We start from the raw sequence: 18,736 nt of genomic DNA, 5'->3' as shown, positions 1-18,736 counted from the left end.
AACTAGATATTATTCTTTAGGCCAACAATTCAGTGCAGAATTCTAGCTTTTTCAAATTTCATGGTAGCTTACATCTGGACATTACTGAACATCTAACAGCTGAATACTGTACATACCAAGAGAACAAAAAAGAGGATTGATTGTTTCATTATGGATGGAGGTTGGGTATTATAACTCTGGAGGGACAATAATAAAAGGAATTGCAGTGAAGAGACTTGATTCCCGTACCATCTATTGTTTTCAAACAACTGAAAGCACATCCTGATAAATGTGTGATTTATAGGGGAAATTAATTGGACGCAGAGAAAATAGTCCAAGCAACAAAATATTGGTACAATGCAGCTCCCTCTGGCTGGCTCCCATGTTCGGCCTTCTGTAAATCTGAAACCATCCTAAGCACTGTTGGCTACATCCAAGTTCCATTAACCCATTTCTGATGATCTATATTCACTTCAAGACCAATAATAATTTATTTTTTTTTAATTCCGATCCAATTATACTGGGGTTGCCACCTTATACTTTCTCCTTCAGTCCTGCACATCTTCCAACAGTAGCCAGGCTTAAAACGGCAACAACTTTCAACCTCTGGAATTCGCTCCCTAATTATCTCCATCTCTTTTGAGACGCTTTTTATAATCCGTATCTGCCTGAAAATCACTGAGTGGTCCAGTTAAGTTTTGTTTGATAACTCTCCTGTCAAATGATACGATGCTTCATTGCATTAAATGTGCTGCACAAATATATGTTTATAAGTTATTATAAAATGACAGGGAGACTTACCCACATGCAAGCCTCCAGCCTGACTTTGGAGATAATGGCCCATAGAGAGATAGTCTCTTTCAATTTCTCATCAGGGCAGATGATTTTATCTGGATAGGGAGGTTCCGGGAAATTCACAGAGTTACATTCATATGCAGCCAATGTCACTGAAGCAATGTGTGGTCCCTGCAGACAAAGCATAAGGAATAAAATGTTGTGAATTACTAACAGACTAAATTTTTTTTTTAAACTGCAAACCTTCACCAATTTTCTTTCAATTAATAGTTAGATCTTGGGACGATGCCGAAATCCAAGCATGTAATGAATTTAAAATATAAACACTTGCAAAGAAATATTCAAATCAGACTATAATTTTGTTTTAGTTTCCTTAAATACCTGTGCATTTCATCCTGCAGAACAATAGTTGACTAATTGTTTTCTATTCAGCATGATGTACTCTATGTTTATAAATTAGATGCAATAATAGACTTCTATGGCACTACTAGTTGCAGCTTTTTAAAAATCCTTTAAATTGTAATACTAAAAAAAATAATTAAAGAGGTCTTTTTTTTTTGGGGGGGGGGAGATAGAAGAAACAATAAACTTGTCATTCAATACCTCAATAGAACTTTTCAATGTCCCCGAACAATGAAATTTTACGCTCACATGCAGTGGCACAGTGGTACAGCTGGTATGCTGATTGACCCCAGATAATTGAATTCACGAGGCAGCCACTCTACTAGCTTCCAACACCATACCAAGGATTTCTCAGTGAATTACTTTGCGATGCATTGAATAGATGCTGACCGACTACGTCAGCATTCCCTGCAAACATTGCCACATGCAGATATAAATACAACTAAAATCTAACTCTGATTTTGGTTGTTCATGCAGGCCAGCAACTCTGCCTTGGCTCAAAAAATAAAAAGATGGGCTGCCAAAATAAAGTGACCTCTTGCCAGCAACTTCCAAAAATGTAAACTGTTGCTTGGAGCCAGGATGGCAAAAGCTAAGGCAGGCTCTTACTTCAGCCACATTATGAGGAACGTGAATTAATCCCATGCGTCCTACTTCCTCAGATACCAAAGGAGGAATGATTGTTTTTGTTTAAAAAAATCTATTGTCATCTTTATGTCTGGAGGTGGACAATTTATTTTAGACTTTAGAGATACAGCATGGAAACAGATCCTTTGGCCCACCGAGTCCGCGCCGACCAGTGATATCCCCACACAGTAACACTATCCTACAAACGAGGGACAACGTACAGAAGCCAATCAACCTACAAACTTGAACGTCTTTAAAGTGTGGGAGGAAGCCAGAGCACTCGGGAGAAACCCCAGTTACAGGGAGAACGTACAAGCTCCGTACAGACAACACCCATAGTCAGGATCGAACTCTGGTCCCTGACGCTGCAAGACATCAACTCTACCACTGTGCCACCCCATTTACTATATTGGACCTTCTCCAAAACCTCAAAAAAGTTTTACTCTTACACTTGAAGTACGAGGCAGCTTTGTTCAAAGACTTTCTTTTCTACAGCATTCTACATTTAATTTTCGATGCAAGGTTTGGAATTAACTTGTTTCTAGGATATTTTAAAAATGTTTTGGTTCTTGTGCATTCTTGTTGCTGATCATAAAAATTATCTACCAAGAAGAGCTTTCAACAATGCATGGAACAGGACCAGTGGTCAACCACATTGACTGCCTGCTATGAATTTTCTTCAGATTAGCTCTGACTTCTCAATTCAACAAGCCATACTTTTTTTCTCCCCCAACTTTGGGTGGAAAAAAACTAACCACTGTTTACATTTTAAATCTGTTAGATAATTTATTGGCAATTTTTAAACAGAAATGTTTTTCTTCAAATGCAATCCCCAAGCACTCACTGTTCTTATAGTTCTGTCTGGAACAAGTCTAAAATTTATACATGACAAGTTGATTCAATGGAAGTGTAATTAAACCAGAATTGCAGTTTAGGAGAATGATTAATCATTTAAAGAAGCAGTACATGCAAAGGGGAATCATAACGTCTTTACACTACATTGTCTTATTTTTACAGACTATAACGTTCCAACAAATGCGGTGTCAAATTTATCGAGTTGAATGATGGTCTTCTAATATAACTTCCCACAAAACCAGAAAAGTGGTTCCTATTCAAAGAAAAATAACAAATATCAACATCTCAAAATCTTTGGTAGGATAATTGCCTCCCTGTCGCCGATTTCAAGCCGCAACTCAACACTGTGTGAACACACATTGGAGCACTGGGAACATGTTGGATATTCAGCTGTCTGTCTTAAATTTTAAGCCAAAGGCCTGATTCTGATGTTTCTGATGTACAATGACCTCAGAAATGTTTCTGACAAGAAAACAAAATCCTGATAATTGTGATACCACAGTTTATAATATTGTCTAGTTTATAAAATCTTTCCTTGACAAGTTCATTAGATAAGAAACTGGGAAAGGAATAGGCCATCCTATACTTTGAAGGAGTATCTATCATTCGTTATCTACCATTATACCAGCATATCCTTTTATTTATTGATATACTTAAACCAGATGTGTTCTACTTGCCTCAAATATCTTGTGGTGGAGTCCTATATTCTCATCAATCACTGGCTAAACAATATTCTCCCAAATACTTAATTGGTTTTATTAATGACAATCGTATAAGCATAATCTCACATTTTAGATTCCACACAAGTGAAGAATCTTTGTATGCCTGCCTTTCAACAAACTCACTAAGATGGATGTTGGAGGCCAATGATGATCATTATGCTTGGCTTTATATCCCTGAGTTTTAAGGAGATATACAGATGGTAGATGATTTGCTTATCGATCAAAATTTTAAGAAGGAAGGAGAAAGAAAGAACCACCAACCTGTTAACCTAACATTAGTTCTAGAAAAAGGATGAGCAGAATTGGAATGGATTCATTTAATGATATCGAAATTAAGTTTGACCAACCAAAGAGAATTCTTTGAGGATGTGATCGATAGAATAGTTAAGGAGAAATACCGAATGTGGTGTATTTTCAGAAGGCTTTTGATAGAATAGGCTGGTCAACAAAGTTAAAGCATATGTAATGGGTCTTGCCTTGAATTAGGAATTCATTAACAGACAGGTTAATGAATCAGGTTTTCTCAGGATGGCAAGCTGTGACCAGCAGGACATTGCAGGAATCAGACCTTGGACCCCAGGTTTTCAAAATCTATATTAATAATTTATCTGAAAGTATCAAATATTTCCAAATATACTCAAGACATTTTTAAAAATGGTCGGTGCACAATACAGAACACGTGGTAATGGCAATTGACTGGGGCATGTTGATGTTCAAAGGGACCCATATTTCCTTCTACAAAGATCACTCAAAGCAAATGGGGAGGTTAGCAAGTAATTAGGAAGTCAAGTAATATGTTGGCCTTTATTAGAAACATAGAAACATAGAAATATAGAACATATAGATGTAATTAAAAGTGCATATGAGGTAGTGGAGTAAAGATGTCTTCCTGAAATTATATAGGATCTTGATGAGACTGAACTTTGGCCTCCTTATCTGGAAAAAGATACATAATTGCCATGGAGGGAACATTTTTTAGTTGCAGTACTAAACAAATCAAGAGTCAGTGAGGCCGAAGCAAAGTCCGCTCTATGATCTTTGGTCCGAAGCCAATGTAACCTGATCAGCACCTTAACCTCAATCATTTCTTCAAAGAATCAAAATGAAAAGATCCAGAATACCACATAAAATAGTTGCAAAGCAAGCTCAAGCCCATTATTCCCTCGGCATAAATGAAATACCCGCAGAAAGTAACCAATCTAATTGTTAACAGATGGGCAATCATACTTTTAAATTTCCTCTGGAAACTGTTAGATCAACCAAAAAAAAGACATTATAAACAAAATAAACCACATGTTTTGTGGTTTACCGTTAAATCATTGGCATGAGCTTGACTCGATTCACAACATACTCAAGGTTTAACCACAGTGCCCTCCATAATGTTTGGGACAAAGACCCATCATTTATTTATTTTCCTCTGTACTCCACAATTTGAGATTTGTAATAGAAAAATTCACATGTGGTTAAAGTGCACATTGTCAGATGTTATTAAAGGGTATTTTTATACATTTTGGTTTCTAGCTCTCCCTCAGCCCTTAGGCTCCTCCTCCTCCGTTTTCCTGTCTTCTCCCTTCTCCTCCCCCCCCCCCCCCCCCCCATCAGTCTGAAGAAGGGTTTCGGCCCGAAACGTTGCCTATTTCCTTCGCTCCATAGATGCTGCTGCAGCCGCTGAGTTTCTCCAGCACTTTTGTCTACCTTCGATTTTCCAGCATCTGCAGTTCCTTCTTAAACAACATGTAGAAATTACAGCAGTGTTTATACATAGTCCCCCCCCCCCCCCCATTTCAGGGCATCATAATGTTTAGCACACAGCAATGTCATGTAAATGAAAGTAGTCATGTTTAGTATTTTGTAGCATATCCTTTGCATGCAATGACTGCTTGAAGTATGTGATTCATGGACATCACCAGTTGCTGGGTGTCTTCTCTGGTGATGCTCTGCCAGGCCTGTATTGCAACCATCTTTAGCTTATGTTTGTTTTGGGGGCTAGTCCCCTTCAGTTTTCTCTTCAGCACATAAAAGGCATGCTCAAATGGGATCAGATCAGGTGATTGACTTGGCCACTCAAGAATTGACCATTTTTAGCTTTGAAAAACTCCTTTGTTGCTTTAGCAGTACGTTTGGGAACATTGTCTTGCTGTAGAATGAACTGGCAGCCAATGAGTTTTGAGGCATTTGTTTGAACTTGAGCAGATAAGATGTGTCTATACACTTCAGAATTCATTATGCTACTACCATCAGCTGTTATATCATCAATGGAGATAAGTGAGCCAGTACCTTCAGCAGCCATACATGCCCAGGTCATAACACCCCCACCACCGTGTCTCACAGATGAGGTGGTATGCTTTGGATCTTGGGCAGTTCCTTTTCTCTTCCATACTTTGCTCGTGCCATCACTCTGATATAAGTTAACTTCGTCTCCTCTGTTCACAAGATCTTTTTCCAGAACTGTGGTTGCTCATTTAAGTACTTATTGGCAAACTGTTACCTGGCCATCCAATTTTTACAGCTAACCATCTTGCAGTTTAGCCTCTGTATTTCTGTTCATGAAGTCTTCTGTGGACAGTGGTCATTGACAAATCCACACCTGACTCCTGAAGAGTGTTTCTGATCTGTCGGACAGGTGCTTGGGGATTTTTCTTTATTATAGAGAGAATTCTTCTGTCATCAGCTGTGGAGGTCTTCCTTGGCCTACCAGTCCCTTTGCGATTAGTAAGCTCACCAGTGCTCTCTTTCTTCTTAATTATCTTCCAAACAGTTGATTTTGGTAAGCCTTAGGTTTGGCTGATGTCTCTAACAGTTTTATTCTTGTTTCTCAGTCTCATAATGGTTTCTTTGACTTTAATTGGCACAACTTTGGTCCTCATGTTGATAAACAGCAATAAAAGGTTCTAAATGTGATGGAAAGACTGGAGGAAAGACCAGGTGCTGAGAGCTCTCTTATACCTGCATGAAGGAGGCAATTAAACACAACTGAGCAATTACAAACACCTGTGAAGCCATGTGTGCCAAACATTAGGATGCCCTGAAATGGGGGGGACAATGTCTCAACACAGCTGTCATTTCTACATGGTGAAACCAAAATGTATAAAAATACCCTTTAATAAAATCTGACACTGTGCACTTTAACCACATGTGATTTTTTCTATTACAGATCTCAAATTGTGGCATATAGAGGCAAATAAATAAATGATGGGTCTTTGTACCAAACATTATGGAGGGCACTGTATATGCCTATCCTGCAGTTTGACCTAAACTATTGAGAGGTTTTTCATTTTCTTGGGAAATCTAGATGTTTGGACATCAAGTATTTCTAAAGTCGAGGTTGGAAGGTTGATTGGGTGAGGTGGTGGGAGGGGGAAAGGAGGACGATAAAGACAAAAACAAATGAGAAAAACAGAGTCAATGTTTCCAGTTGCTGATCTAGGGAGTTTTTTTTAAAACCACATCTATTGTCTGCACCTCTCATCACCTTTTGTCCCAGCCAGAACAAGAATTCCTCTCATCCAGTATTTCTTCTCATCTTCACCTTCCACCTCATCAGCTTCCTCTTAATGGATAATCCCCCATAATTTCCACCATCTCCAATGAGAAAAGATTGCAACACCAGTCACATCTTCCATTTCCCTTTCAATTTCTGAAGAGACTGTTCCTCCACAACTCCCTAGTCTGCTCGTCCATCACCAACCTTTCTCCTTCTCACTGCACCTCCTCATACAACGGGAGGTGCAAACATATCCTTTCACCTCATCCCACCATTCAGGGGCCCCTATAAACCATCTTTCAAGGTGAAGGAGTCGTTTATTGGCATTTCTAATTTAGCGTCGTCAATTCGATGTTGACAATAGGTTAAAAAAAAATAGAATGCATGTTCTTTTTACAGCAAATTTGCAAGATGTTTCTGATGCTCCAGCCACCTGCCAGTTTAATTCTCCGTCCCACTCGCTCTGTGAATTCCATCTTTGCCTTCCCATGTTTTACATCTTTGGAACTGGGTAAGTGATCATCTAGGGCCATTCGAGACCATAGTACACAATGCCGAATTCAACAAATTCAGAGAATCATTTCCTCATAGATATTACAGTTATCGATTCATTCATTGATTTATTTTCTTTGGCCTTTAACTTCCAGTTTTCAACAATATTTGACAATTTTGTATCCAACACAAATGGTCCCACACGCTCCACACTTCCCATTTCAACTTAAAACATTTTTTCTTTTTTCCCCAGTTCTGGTGAAAGATCACTGACCTAAAATGTTGACTTCTTACTCTCTGCACATGTTACCTGCCTACAGAGTATTTCTGTGTTCTCTCTTTTTTGCCAAATGGGATTCTACATTCTACTTTTCTTCGACACAAATGTTCTCACCTACACACCATGTCCTCTACCTGTGGGGTGGAAATTAATACTGTCCCCAATTACCCTATGAAACTACAGATAGCTCCCTCCTCATTGGTGAAGAGTTAACCAGGTGAAAATGTTATACAAACTTTTGAGTTTTAGCATCTACAATGGGCAGATGGATTAAGAAAGGCTCAACAGTTTCTACCATGACTGCCTCAAACAAGCTAGGTAGCACAAGAAACAACAACAGATTAGTTGGAGTGTGCGAGGTTCTGTCAACATACATCCCTTTAGCCATTGTGTGTAGGAAGGAACTGCAGATGCTGGTTTAAATTAAAGATAGACACAAGCTGGAGTAACTCAGCCAGTCAGACAGCATCGCTGGAGAAAAGGAACAGGTCTCAGAGATGCTGCCTGACCCACTAAGTTACTCCAGTTTTGTGTCTATCTTCCCTTTTGCCATTCATGTTTATGGCAATTGGCAACATTCAGATTGAAAATGCTGTATTCCCAAGAACATTCAGATTGAAAATGCTGTATTCCCAAGAACATTCAGATTGAAAATGCTGTATTCCCAAGAACATTCAGAATAGTATAATAGCTACCGGGTTCCCACCTGTTCGATGCCCATGGGGGCTCAACTGCAAAGGGCAGGGGAGAAGACATCGGAAGACTATAGGCATTGCCACAGACAACGGGAAGATAGCCTCCAAGAAATTGGAACCTCTGGAAACTGATTCTGGTCAGAGGAGGTGGGTAGGAGTAGGGGAAAATTAGGTACTGGAAAGTGGAAAGAAACAGTAAGCTTAGCTGGCTGAAAAGCAGCCCAGAGAAAACAAAAGTCGGGAAACATGGCACCTTCCCGTCCCACTGAGTGACCTGCAGCAACTACAACAGACCCTGCCAGACCTTAGTCGGGCTTCTGAGATAGACAAATGGTCAACGTGGAGTTGACAAGCCACAAACTATTATCATACAGAGGGCTGTCAGAGAGAGGTAATTTAATATATCAGAGCCAATCAAATATTAATGAACATATTAAAAATGTTACAGATTCTAAACCCATGGAAAAGCATTTAAAAGTTAATTTGATAAGGAGATATATTTTGATAGAGGGTGTCCAACACAAGTTCACTGTACTGATTCCCGAGATTGTAGATTTATTGTACAAGATGCAGTCAGGCTGCCTGTGCTTCCAAGTTTAGAAGAATGAAAGGTGATGCAATTCAAAGATACCAAATTCTTATAGATAGACACAAAATGCTGGAGTAACTCAGCGGGACAGGCAGCATCTCTGGAGAGAAGAAATGGGTGATGTTTCGGACAAGACCCTTCTACCAAATTCTTATAGCTTGGCTGGGAAAATGTTTCTCCAGACTGGGAGACACTCAAATTAAGTAAATGCCCATTCAATTTAGAGAAGAAATTTCTTCAACCAGAAGGCAGGAATCTTTGGAATTTTCTTGGCAAGAGATGTGGAGGCCCAATTGCTGAGATAAACACCAATTAATTTTGAAATATGAAGAGATAGTGCAGGTAAGTGATGCTGAGATTAAATATCCAGGCCATTGTTCCATCATGTTTCAAGACAGCCACCATCATACCAGTTCCCAAAAAGTCCACAATAACCTGCCTGAATGATTACCGCCCCGTAGCACTCACACCAATAATAATGAAGTGCTTTGAGAGGCTTATTAAGCAGCACATGGTCTCTAAATTCCCCTCCAGTTTTGACCCGTTCCAGTTTGCTTATCGCCCGAACCGCTCCACAGAGGATGCTATCTCCTCTGCAGTCCACCTGAGCCTACAACACCTGGAGGAGAAGAACACCCACGTGCGGATGCTGTTGGTTGACTTCAGCTCAGCATTCAATACGATAATCCTCCAGCATCTGGTGAGCAAACTGGCACCCCTAGGATTCAATACCACACTATGCAACTGGATCCTGGATTTCCTTTCTGAAAGACCCCAGTCTGTGCGGGTGGGGAAGAACACCTCCTCGGTCATCACACTGAGCACCGGCTCCCCTCAGGGCTGTGTCCTGAGTCCGCTGCTCTTCACATTGATGACACATGACTGTGTCGCCAGGTCCACTACTAACCATATCATCAAATACGCGGATGACACAACAGTAGTGAGCCTCATCCGCAACAACGACGACCAGGCATACAGAGAGGAGGTGGAGCAGCTGGTGAGCTGGTGCAGCAGGAACAACCTTCTCCTAAATGTGGACAAAACCAAGGAGATTGTCGTCGACTTCAGAAAGAAAAATCAGCCCAGTCACACTCCGCTGTGCATCAACAACTTAACAGTGGAGCAGGTGAAAAGCATCAAGTTCCTGGGAGTGCATATAACGGATACCTTAACTTGGACTACAAACTTGGACTACAAACATCACATCTCTGGTAAAACGGGCACAGCAGCGTTTCTACTTCCTCCGCAGGATGAGAAGATCACACCTCCACCCTCCCATCCTCACCACATTCTACAGAAGCACCATTGAATCAGTCATGACCAGCTGCATCTCTATGTGGTGCGGCGGCTGTACAGCTGCGGACTGGAAGTGCCTTCAGAGAGTGGTGAGGACAGCGGAAAAAATCATAGGGACTTCTCTTCCTTCCATCATGGACATTGGTTACAAACGCTGTCTGACAAGAGCTAAGGGCATTACCAGAGCCCCCACACACCCACAATATGGACTGTTTACACTGCTGAACTCTGGGAGGAGGTACCGCAGCATGAAGAGCGGGACAACCAGGTTCTGCAACAGCTTCATCCCCCAGGCCATAAGACTATTGAACTCACAATCAAACCGAGGCTAGAACTTTCTTATACATTGCCACTTTTAAAAACTTTACTACATATCTATTTTACAGAACTATGCACATGAAGCACTTTTTATGGACACACTAAGCACTTTTACTGATCGCCTGATATAAATGTTATATTCTGCTGCTACTTTGAAGAGTCAATGCAACGAAATTTTGTTCAATGTGCACCGTGTCTATGTGTATACCTGAATGACAATTAAAGTTATAATAAAAAAATAAGAAAAAATAAAATAATACAAATCCGATTGAAAGGTGGAGAAGGCATGAGGCACCAGGTTATTCTTGCTTTTATTTCATATTTTCTATCTTTAGTCAAGCAACTAATGATGCATGCTGAAAACTGACGTGGACAATTGTGCAATTCCCTAGAATAGTGCCTCAAAACTGACATTTCAAACAAAAACTGAGTTTTCACACAGAAACAGTCACTATCCTAGATGCAGAAATTGGTCCCGATCAGAAAATTTCATATCCCTTATCAGAGACATCAGTATTATTTGCCACATGCTGGGAATGTGTTCAGATTGGTAGCTCTTACAGGCACTACATGTGACAAAGCAGTTCTCAAGATAGATTCAGAAGTCTTTCAACTGCCATCTCAATTTACAAGTTTTATAAAAGACAAAGGCCATAACTTGTTCTGCTGCATTTTGTAGCAGGCTCTCTGCCGACATACTATGATTCATTCAGTACTTATTCCTGTGGTCAACAAACCCACACAGCTGCAGACAGCAATACCTACGGAAAACAAAGATTAAGCTGACTAGTGAGATGAAGAACTAGGACCACAATTATAGCCAATATCTCAGAATTTCTCATTCATTCGTCTAATGTTTTTGGTCTCAAGTTCATAATTATGATGTTTTTTTTAAAGGAACAGTGCACCTGGTGTAATGCTAAAATAAGAACCTAGACAAATTAGGTGTACATCTGGGTTTCACAATTTAGGCAAGTCATAATTGGTTGTTTGTTAAACTTTAAATCTACTTTTCCATTCAATTCAGTGCTACAGAACCTCATGTATTAGAGTGGTTAGCTCAAATGTCAAATCATATATTGAAAGATGGAGGAAAGGAAAAATTGGATTGAAAGCAAGGGAAAAAGTGGAAAAACTTTAAAAAAAAAAAGAAATTGACAAAAAAAGATCCAAACAAGGTACCGTACTTGTAATGGACAATGTGTCGACACCAGACACGGTTATCACCACCACCTAGAAATCATTCTCAGTCAGAGAAGTAAACACGTCACTGAGGAGTGTATGAATAATGCGATGTAAAGCGCCTTGAGTATTCTAGAAAGGCGCTATATAAATCCCATCCATTATTATTATTATTATTCATAAGAATACTAAACAGAATGAATTTCCAAGGAAGGGTGCAGTAAAATGATGTTACTTCAGTGAAACTGGCTGGGATTCCAGGAATCATGTGTTTTTTTTAAAAAGGCTACTTGCAATATATTTGAGGAAAGCTTAAAAGAAACAAAGAAGTAGACTGGTTGAGTGGTTATGAGTTCTAATAGAGGATGTTTTAACAGTTGGTGGGAAAAAGAGCAAATAAACCAAAGGCCAGTCTGGTCACTGACTACAAAACAAGGAAATAGAGCTACATCTGCATTACACATTTCTTAAGAACTCCACAATCAAGTGGTAAACATTCCAGAAGATAATACTTAAGGTATTAAGATGTAGAATACAGATTCTCCTCGAGTACTTTGCATTAAAGGAGAATCTATATTCATTAAAAGATTTAATATTAAGGGCAAGGAAATGACAAAATACATTTTTAATTTTATTCACTTTTGGGGATATACAATGCACTCCATAATGTTTGGGACAAAGACCCATCATTTATTTATTTGCCTCTGTACTCCACAATTTGAGATTTGTAATCGAAAAAAATCACATGTGGTTAAAGTGCACATTGTCAGATTTTAATAAAGGCCATTTTGGTTTCACCATGTAGAAATTACAGCAGTGTTTATACACAGACCCGCCATTTCAGGGCACCATAATGTTTGGGACATAGCAATGTCATGTAAATGAAAGTAGTTATATATAGTATTTTGTTACATATCCTTTGCATGCAATGACTGCTTGAAGTCAGCGATTCATGGACATCACCAGTTGCTGGGTGTCTTCTCAGGTGATGCTCTACCAGGCCTGTATTGCAGCCATCTTTAGCTTATGCTTGTTTTGGGAGCTAGTCCCCTTCAGTTTTCAGAGGGGGAGGGGGGGGGGGGGGGGAGGGGGAGAGGGGGAGGGGGAGGGGGAGGGACACATGAGAGCAGGTTGAAAAAACGGAGACAACGAAAGCTGTTGGAGGCAACAAAAGCTGCCTTGCATAACACTGTACATGTGAGTAACAAAAGTAGCTACATAGGTCTATTTTGCCGTGTTCTTCTTTGTGTTGTTAACGTGTGTGCACGAAAAAACCCCAAATAGTACACAGGAAGTATTTTTGAAAATTTCAGGAAATATTATCAAATTCCAGGAAATTTTGGATTCTATTTCAAGACATTTTTTTTTGATGTATGGAAGCACTGAGTCCCTTTGCGATTTGTAAGCTTACCAGTGCTCTCTCTCTTCTTAATGATGTTCCAAACAGTTGATTTTGGTAAGCCTAAGGTCTGGCTGATGTCTCTAACAGTTTTATTCTTGTTTCTCAGTCTCAAAATGGCTTATTTGACTTTAATTGGCACAACTTTGGTCCTCATGTTGATAAACAGCAATAAAAGTTTCCAAAGGTGATGAAAAGACTGGAGGAAAGACTAGGTGCTGAGAGCTCTCTTATACCTGCATTAAGGAGGCATTTAAACACATCTGAGCAATTACGAACACCTGTGAAGCCATGTGTCCCAAACATTATGGTGTCCTGAAATGGGGGGACTATGTATAAACACAGCTGTAATTTCTACATGGTGAAACCAAAATGTATTAAAATGGCCTTTAATAAAGTCTGACAATGTGCACTTTAACCACATGTGTTTTCATCTACTACAAATCTCAAATTGTGGAGTAGAGGCAAATAAATAAATGATGGGTCTGTCCCAAACATTATGGAGGGCACTGTAGGTATTACTGGCAATGCCAGCTTGCCTTTAATTGCCATGGAGGTGGTGCAGCTGCACCTCCACTTTACCTCCAATTTAAATTCCATTTGGAATATTTTGGAGGACCAAGAAACCAAGAACCAAGTATGTTTGAACCACGTCCCTTCTTTGGTCAAGAAGTTTAAGAAAGAACTGCAGATTTTGTGTCTACCTTCTTTGGTCAAAGTAGTCCCAAAACTGTTGTTGATCTGGAGTTCCAGGATTGACAATCAAGGGAGAAAAGCCTTTTGTTTTCAAACTTGGCAAAGGTCCTGCAAATTATGGCGTTTCTACGTGTTGTATGCAGAAATGAACAACACAGTTTTGAGTCCCAACGGAATTGAATGTGTTATCATGAATAAATATCTCTACCATTGATCTTATGTGTTGAACCATGCAGCTGAATATATTTGGGCTTAGGACAACATCAAGGAGCTCCAGCACCACTGTTCCACCGCCTGGATGATTGATCTCTGACTATCAGAACCATCTTATTTTATGCAGAGTATGACTCCCATTATTTGAGCAATATCCCAATGATGCCCATTGATTTTACATTTACAGGGCACCTCAATGCCTTGCTTTGACATTCCATCTTGATATAATGGAAAGTGACAGTCACCTCACCTCATAAAGTCATTTATTTGATCGATGTTCGACCAAGGTCTGGAGGAAACTCCTGATTAAACTAAATATCAAACAGCTTGCAATTATATTTCCATTATATTATCGTTTTTTTTTAAATCTGCACATTTTCTATCCTTCTAACTTCCGTGAAAATCATTGGCAGAAAGCCAGTCCCCAGTCACAAAATATCATGTGACATTTAATGATGAAACAGTACACAAGTATCAGTGAAAACTATCCCACCAGCATTTTTCAGTTCCGTCTGCAGAACCAATCCTCACTGCTCAATTTCCAGCAAACCTGTGGAACATAACTTGCTATAAACAGTTCTCATTTTATGTAGGGTTCTGCAGGTTTTTACAGTGTTCCAAGCTTTGGAACTCCTGTTCCAAGCTATTATTTACACGATTTACAAAGGACAACATCAGCCTGGCATGTTTTGGTGTGGGGGCTCTCACAAAGTTATCAACTTCTCTGCAAAAATTACAGGTTGAGCCACAAGTAGCCTGTGAACTATCATGGGACTACACCCTACTTGCCCATAGCATAAGGATTTAACTTTTATGAAGGAATGGAGTCGTTAATTCTGAGCACTTGACTAAAGGGAAACTTTGATCTAATTGTGGAGCAAACACAGAGCGAGATTGTTGCTGGTGTGTCGGCCCGAAACGTTGTCTATTTCCTTTGCTCCATAGATGCTGCCTCACCCGCTGAGTTTCTCTTGCATTTTTGTCCACCTTCGATTTCCCAGCATCTGCAGTTCCTTCTTAAACATTACCATAATCACTGCAGGTTCATTAGCAGCTTTTGCCAACTCTAGTGGACTACAACATTTACAGAACAAAACATTACAACACAGGAACAGGCCCTTCGGCCTACAATGTCTGTTCTGAACATGATGCCAAGATAAACAAATTTCACCTGGCTGCTCATGATCCTAATCCCTGTGCCTGTAGAAAAGCCTCTCAAATGCCACTAATCATATCTCCTCCACCACCACCTCCACCAGTGAGTTCCAGGCATCCACCACTCATTGCGTAACAAAAACATGCCCAACATATCTTCTTTAAATTTTCCCACCCAGATCTTAAAGTTATGTCCTTTAGTCTTTGACATTCCCAACCTTGAATAAAATGTTATGACTGTCCATCCTATCCATGGCTCATAATTTTATGGATTTATGAGATCTCACCTCAGCCTCAAATCTTCCTTCAATCTCTCACTCTCCAGAGAAAGCAAGTTGTCCAACCTCTCCTTATTGTAAATCCAGGCATCCTCCTAGTCATCCTCTTTTGCACCCTCTGCAAAGTCTCCACACCTTTCTTGTAATGGGGCAACCAGAACTACACACAATACTCCAAATGCAGTCATTGACATTTTATAAAGCTGCAATATGACATCCCAATTCTTATATTCAATGCCCCAACCGATTAAGGCAAGCACACCATACATCTTCTTTACCACGTTATCTCCTTGTGTTTTCACTTTCAGAGAGCTATGGACTTGGATTCCAAGATCCCTCTGAACATTATTACTACTAAGGGTTGCCATTAACTGTACACTTTCTACTTTCGTTTGACCTCCCAAATCACAACACTTCCCATTTGCTTGGGTTAAACTACATTTAATTGGTATATTAACAGTTCAGGTCAAAGACGTTTCATAGGTACTGTTGTAGCTTGAAGACTTAAACAAGTAATTCATTTGTGCGAAATAGGGAATCAATCTTTCAGAGAATTGGGCCATTTTCAGTCAGTCTAGACACCCATTGTCATGAAGTTTACCTTATTTGCATTTAATAAGGACATTTCATTTTGGGTGGTACCTTCAACAAAGACTTAAACCATCCATGTTTTTTATAATTTATGTTCAATATAATTCTCCAATTCAGAGGAATAATGGCTTGGATTAAAGAAACACTTAAGAGGGGAGAGAAGACAAAACAGATTGTGTAGGAAAGAACTGCAGATGCGGTTTTAAACTGAAGACACAAAAAGCTGGATTACCTCAGCGGGTCAAACAGCATCTCTGGAGAAAGGAAATAGGGGGCGTTTCAGGTTGAAAGAAGGATCTCGACCCAAAATGTCACCTATTACTTTTCTTCAGATGTGCTGTTTGACCTGCTGAGTTACTCCAGCTTTTTGTGTCTATCTTCAAGCAAATCTTCAGAGGTGAGTTTCAGCAAGAACTAGAAAAATGGGCTTTTCTAAAAAATATAATTTAACACAACCAGGTACAAATTATTGTAACACATGATTATGTTTTTGTTCAAAGAATGGTTTCACTCGTGGAGTGAGTTAATTAACTCTGGAGTTAAAAATGTATTGTCGTAATCAGACCGCTGTGACCTTCACGATTACAACAAGTTATTAGCTCCATCTGCTGGTATTTCCTGGAACTGCACAGTCGAAATGCTGCAGGAAGGTCTCATGATATTTTTACAGGGGTGGGAGATTGCAACCTTCACGTGGTCCACCCTGTTTCGACGAATGCACTCAACCTGGCATTCACAAACAAAAGATCAAACAGAACAAGTTGTCTTACAACTTTAGGCTGTGCACACCATACGCAAGAAGAAGTAGTATTTTCACAGTAAGGGATTGAGAGAAGTAAAATTATGAAGAGTAGAGTGGGGAGGAAAACACTACCCCTTGGCATCTATGGCTGAAAGTTTGTGTGTCCACAGACATTTTTGTGAATGTCACTATCCATCAGCAGAGCCTGGTCTTCAATAAACCCAGTTATCCCATGGCAAGGATTCAGCCTGTCATGACTGTGTGCTAATTGTGCAAGAACCAAATCACGTTGGCAGAAATCACACCCATGTAATGGGCCTGTCCCACTTTCACGACCTAATTCACGACCTCTGCCGAGTTTGCCCGTGACACGTACTCGCAACATGATCATCACAAGGTCGTAGGGTAGTTGGTGATGCTAGTCGTAGGTACTCGTGGCATCAAGTAGGTCGGGGCGTTTTTCTAGCCTGTTGAAAAATGTCCACGAGTAAAAAAGGTTGTGAATTAGGTCGTGAAAGTGGGACAGGCCCTTAACTTCCACTCAATATGATTTTATCAAGGCTTGAGAGCTCAGATGTTTTAACATTAAGATTACCAGTCCAAGTGGAATGAAGGACTGGAGATAGCCAGCTCAAAATAATAATATGGTGGGTACATCTTTGGATGGCAAACCAGAAGGAATATTATCTTTACCAGTGGGGCTTGTTCTCAAGAGAAAGTCTCCGCATCTCCCCACAGGACAGTCACTCAAGCATCGGACGTCAGCACATATGTCCCAACCTTGAAGCTGCGGACAAGGCCAACAAGGACTTTTACTCTGACCTTTGGGGAAAAATATTTCTGGCCTGCATCTGAGTGAGACAGCTTGATTCTCGCCTGCGATTTCAATGCCAACAGGACAATCTACTTGATAAAATGTTTGAAGCACTGACTGGTCATAATCAACAACCTGTCTCATCATTAAAAAAAATCTCATGATGACATTCCCTATCTATGCACTGACAACTCTTAGATTATATCTTCCAAGTGAGACACCACACGGTTGCATCAGAACTGGCTTGATCCAAACGACTATGAGATCAATTAGCTAATTAAGCTCAAGTGCAAGATCTGCCTGGATTGGAAGCTCCACCACATACCAAAGACCCTATACATCCAAAATTGTAAAATCAGGACAACCTACTCAGTCTGAATAAGCGTCTTGACTGGAAACGCCATCTATCCATGTTCTCCAGAGTTGCTGCCTGATCTACTAAGTTACTCTAGCATTTTGTGTCCTTTTGAGTTTCTCCAACAGATTGCTGCTCCATACTCAGGCATCTGCAGTCTCATGTCTCTGGTAAAATAACTGCAGGAAGTGCCACAAAGGCTTCACAGAAAAAGCATAATATTTTAATAACTAAAATGTACTGTAATTCATGTTTTAATGGTACAGTCACTTGAATGTCATTTTTAATCCATTTAGAATATAGTGCATTCACTGTGCTACATTGTACAAACCAATATATCATTGAAATGCAAACAGACAGAAGAACAAGCTGAAATATTAGAATATCCTTCTAACAGCCAGACTGAACTATAATGCCCATAGTCCACTGCCTACACGGTGAAAGGTCAAGATTTTAATTTTCCTCTTACCTCAACAACGAAGGCAGTTTACAGAATTCTATGTAATCTAATGTAAAAAAAAATCCCATCTATTCAGCGATACCTCATTAGACAAAAATAAATGTAACTAAGAGTTGCCATTTGTTGTAATTGAATGCTTGGTCAAATATCTGCACTGTCTCTGGATCTTTATATCAACATCTTTGTTTTGTGTAGGAAACAAGTGTTTGGTGGGGCTGGAGTTAGATGTGTAAGAGCTATAGTCTGTGTTGCACTATTAATTTCATAATTACTACCCAATCTTCTGTGAATCAAGAGCAAGTGTAGTTTCAGGTGAA

The 18,736-nt window shown here is 39.8% G+C and overlaps 1 protein-coding gene across 2 annotated transcripts in view; it reads right to left on the bottom strand.

Annotated features, from left to right (window-relative positions):
- vmp1 (vacuole membrane protein 1) overlaps positions 1 to 18,736 on the bottom strand; it is a 141,817-nt gene that overhangs the window by 68,401 nt on the left and 54,680 nt on the right. For both annotated transcript variants that reach the window (XM_033045781.1, XM_033045780.1), the window contains exon 6: positions 781 to 945. In XM_033045781.1, coding sequence (XP_032901672.1) covers positions 781 to 945 — 165 coding nt within the window. The remainder of the gene's footprint in view (positions 1 to 780; positions 946 to 18,736) is intronic.

Source organism: Amblyraja radiata, chromosome 28 (assembly GCF_010909765.2).
Source record: "Amblyraja radiata isolate CabotCenter1 chromosome 28, sAmbRad1.1.pri, whole genome shotgun sequence".
In the NCBI taxonomy this organism is placed as follows: domain Eukaryota; kingdom Metazoa; phylum Chordata; class Chondrichthyes; order Rajiformes; family Rajidae; genus Amblyraja; species Amblyraja radiata.
The sequence above is the reverse complement of the archived record's forward strand: the minus strand, read 5'-3'. Positions and strand labels throughout refer to the sequence as shown.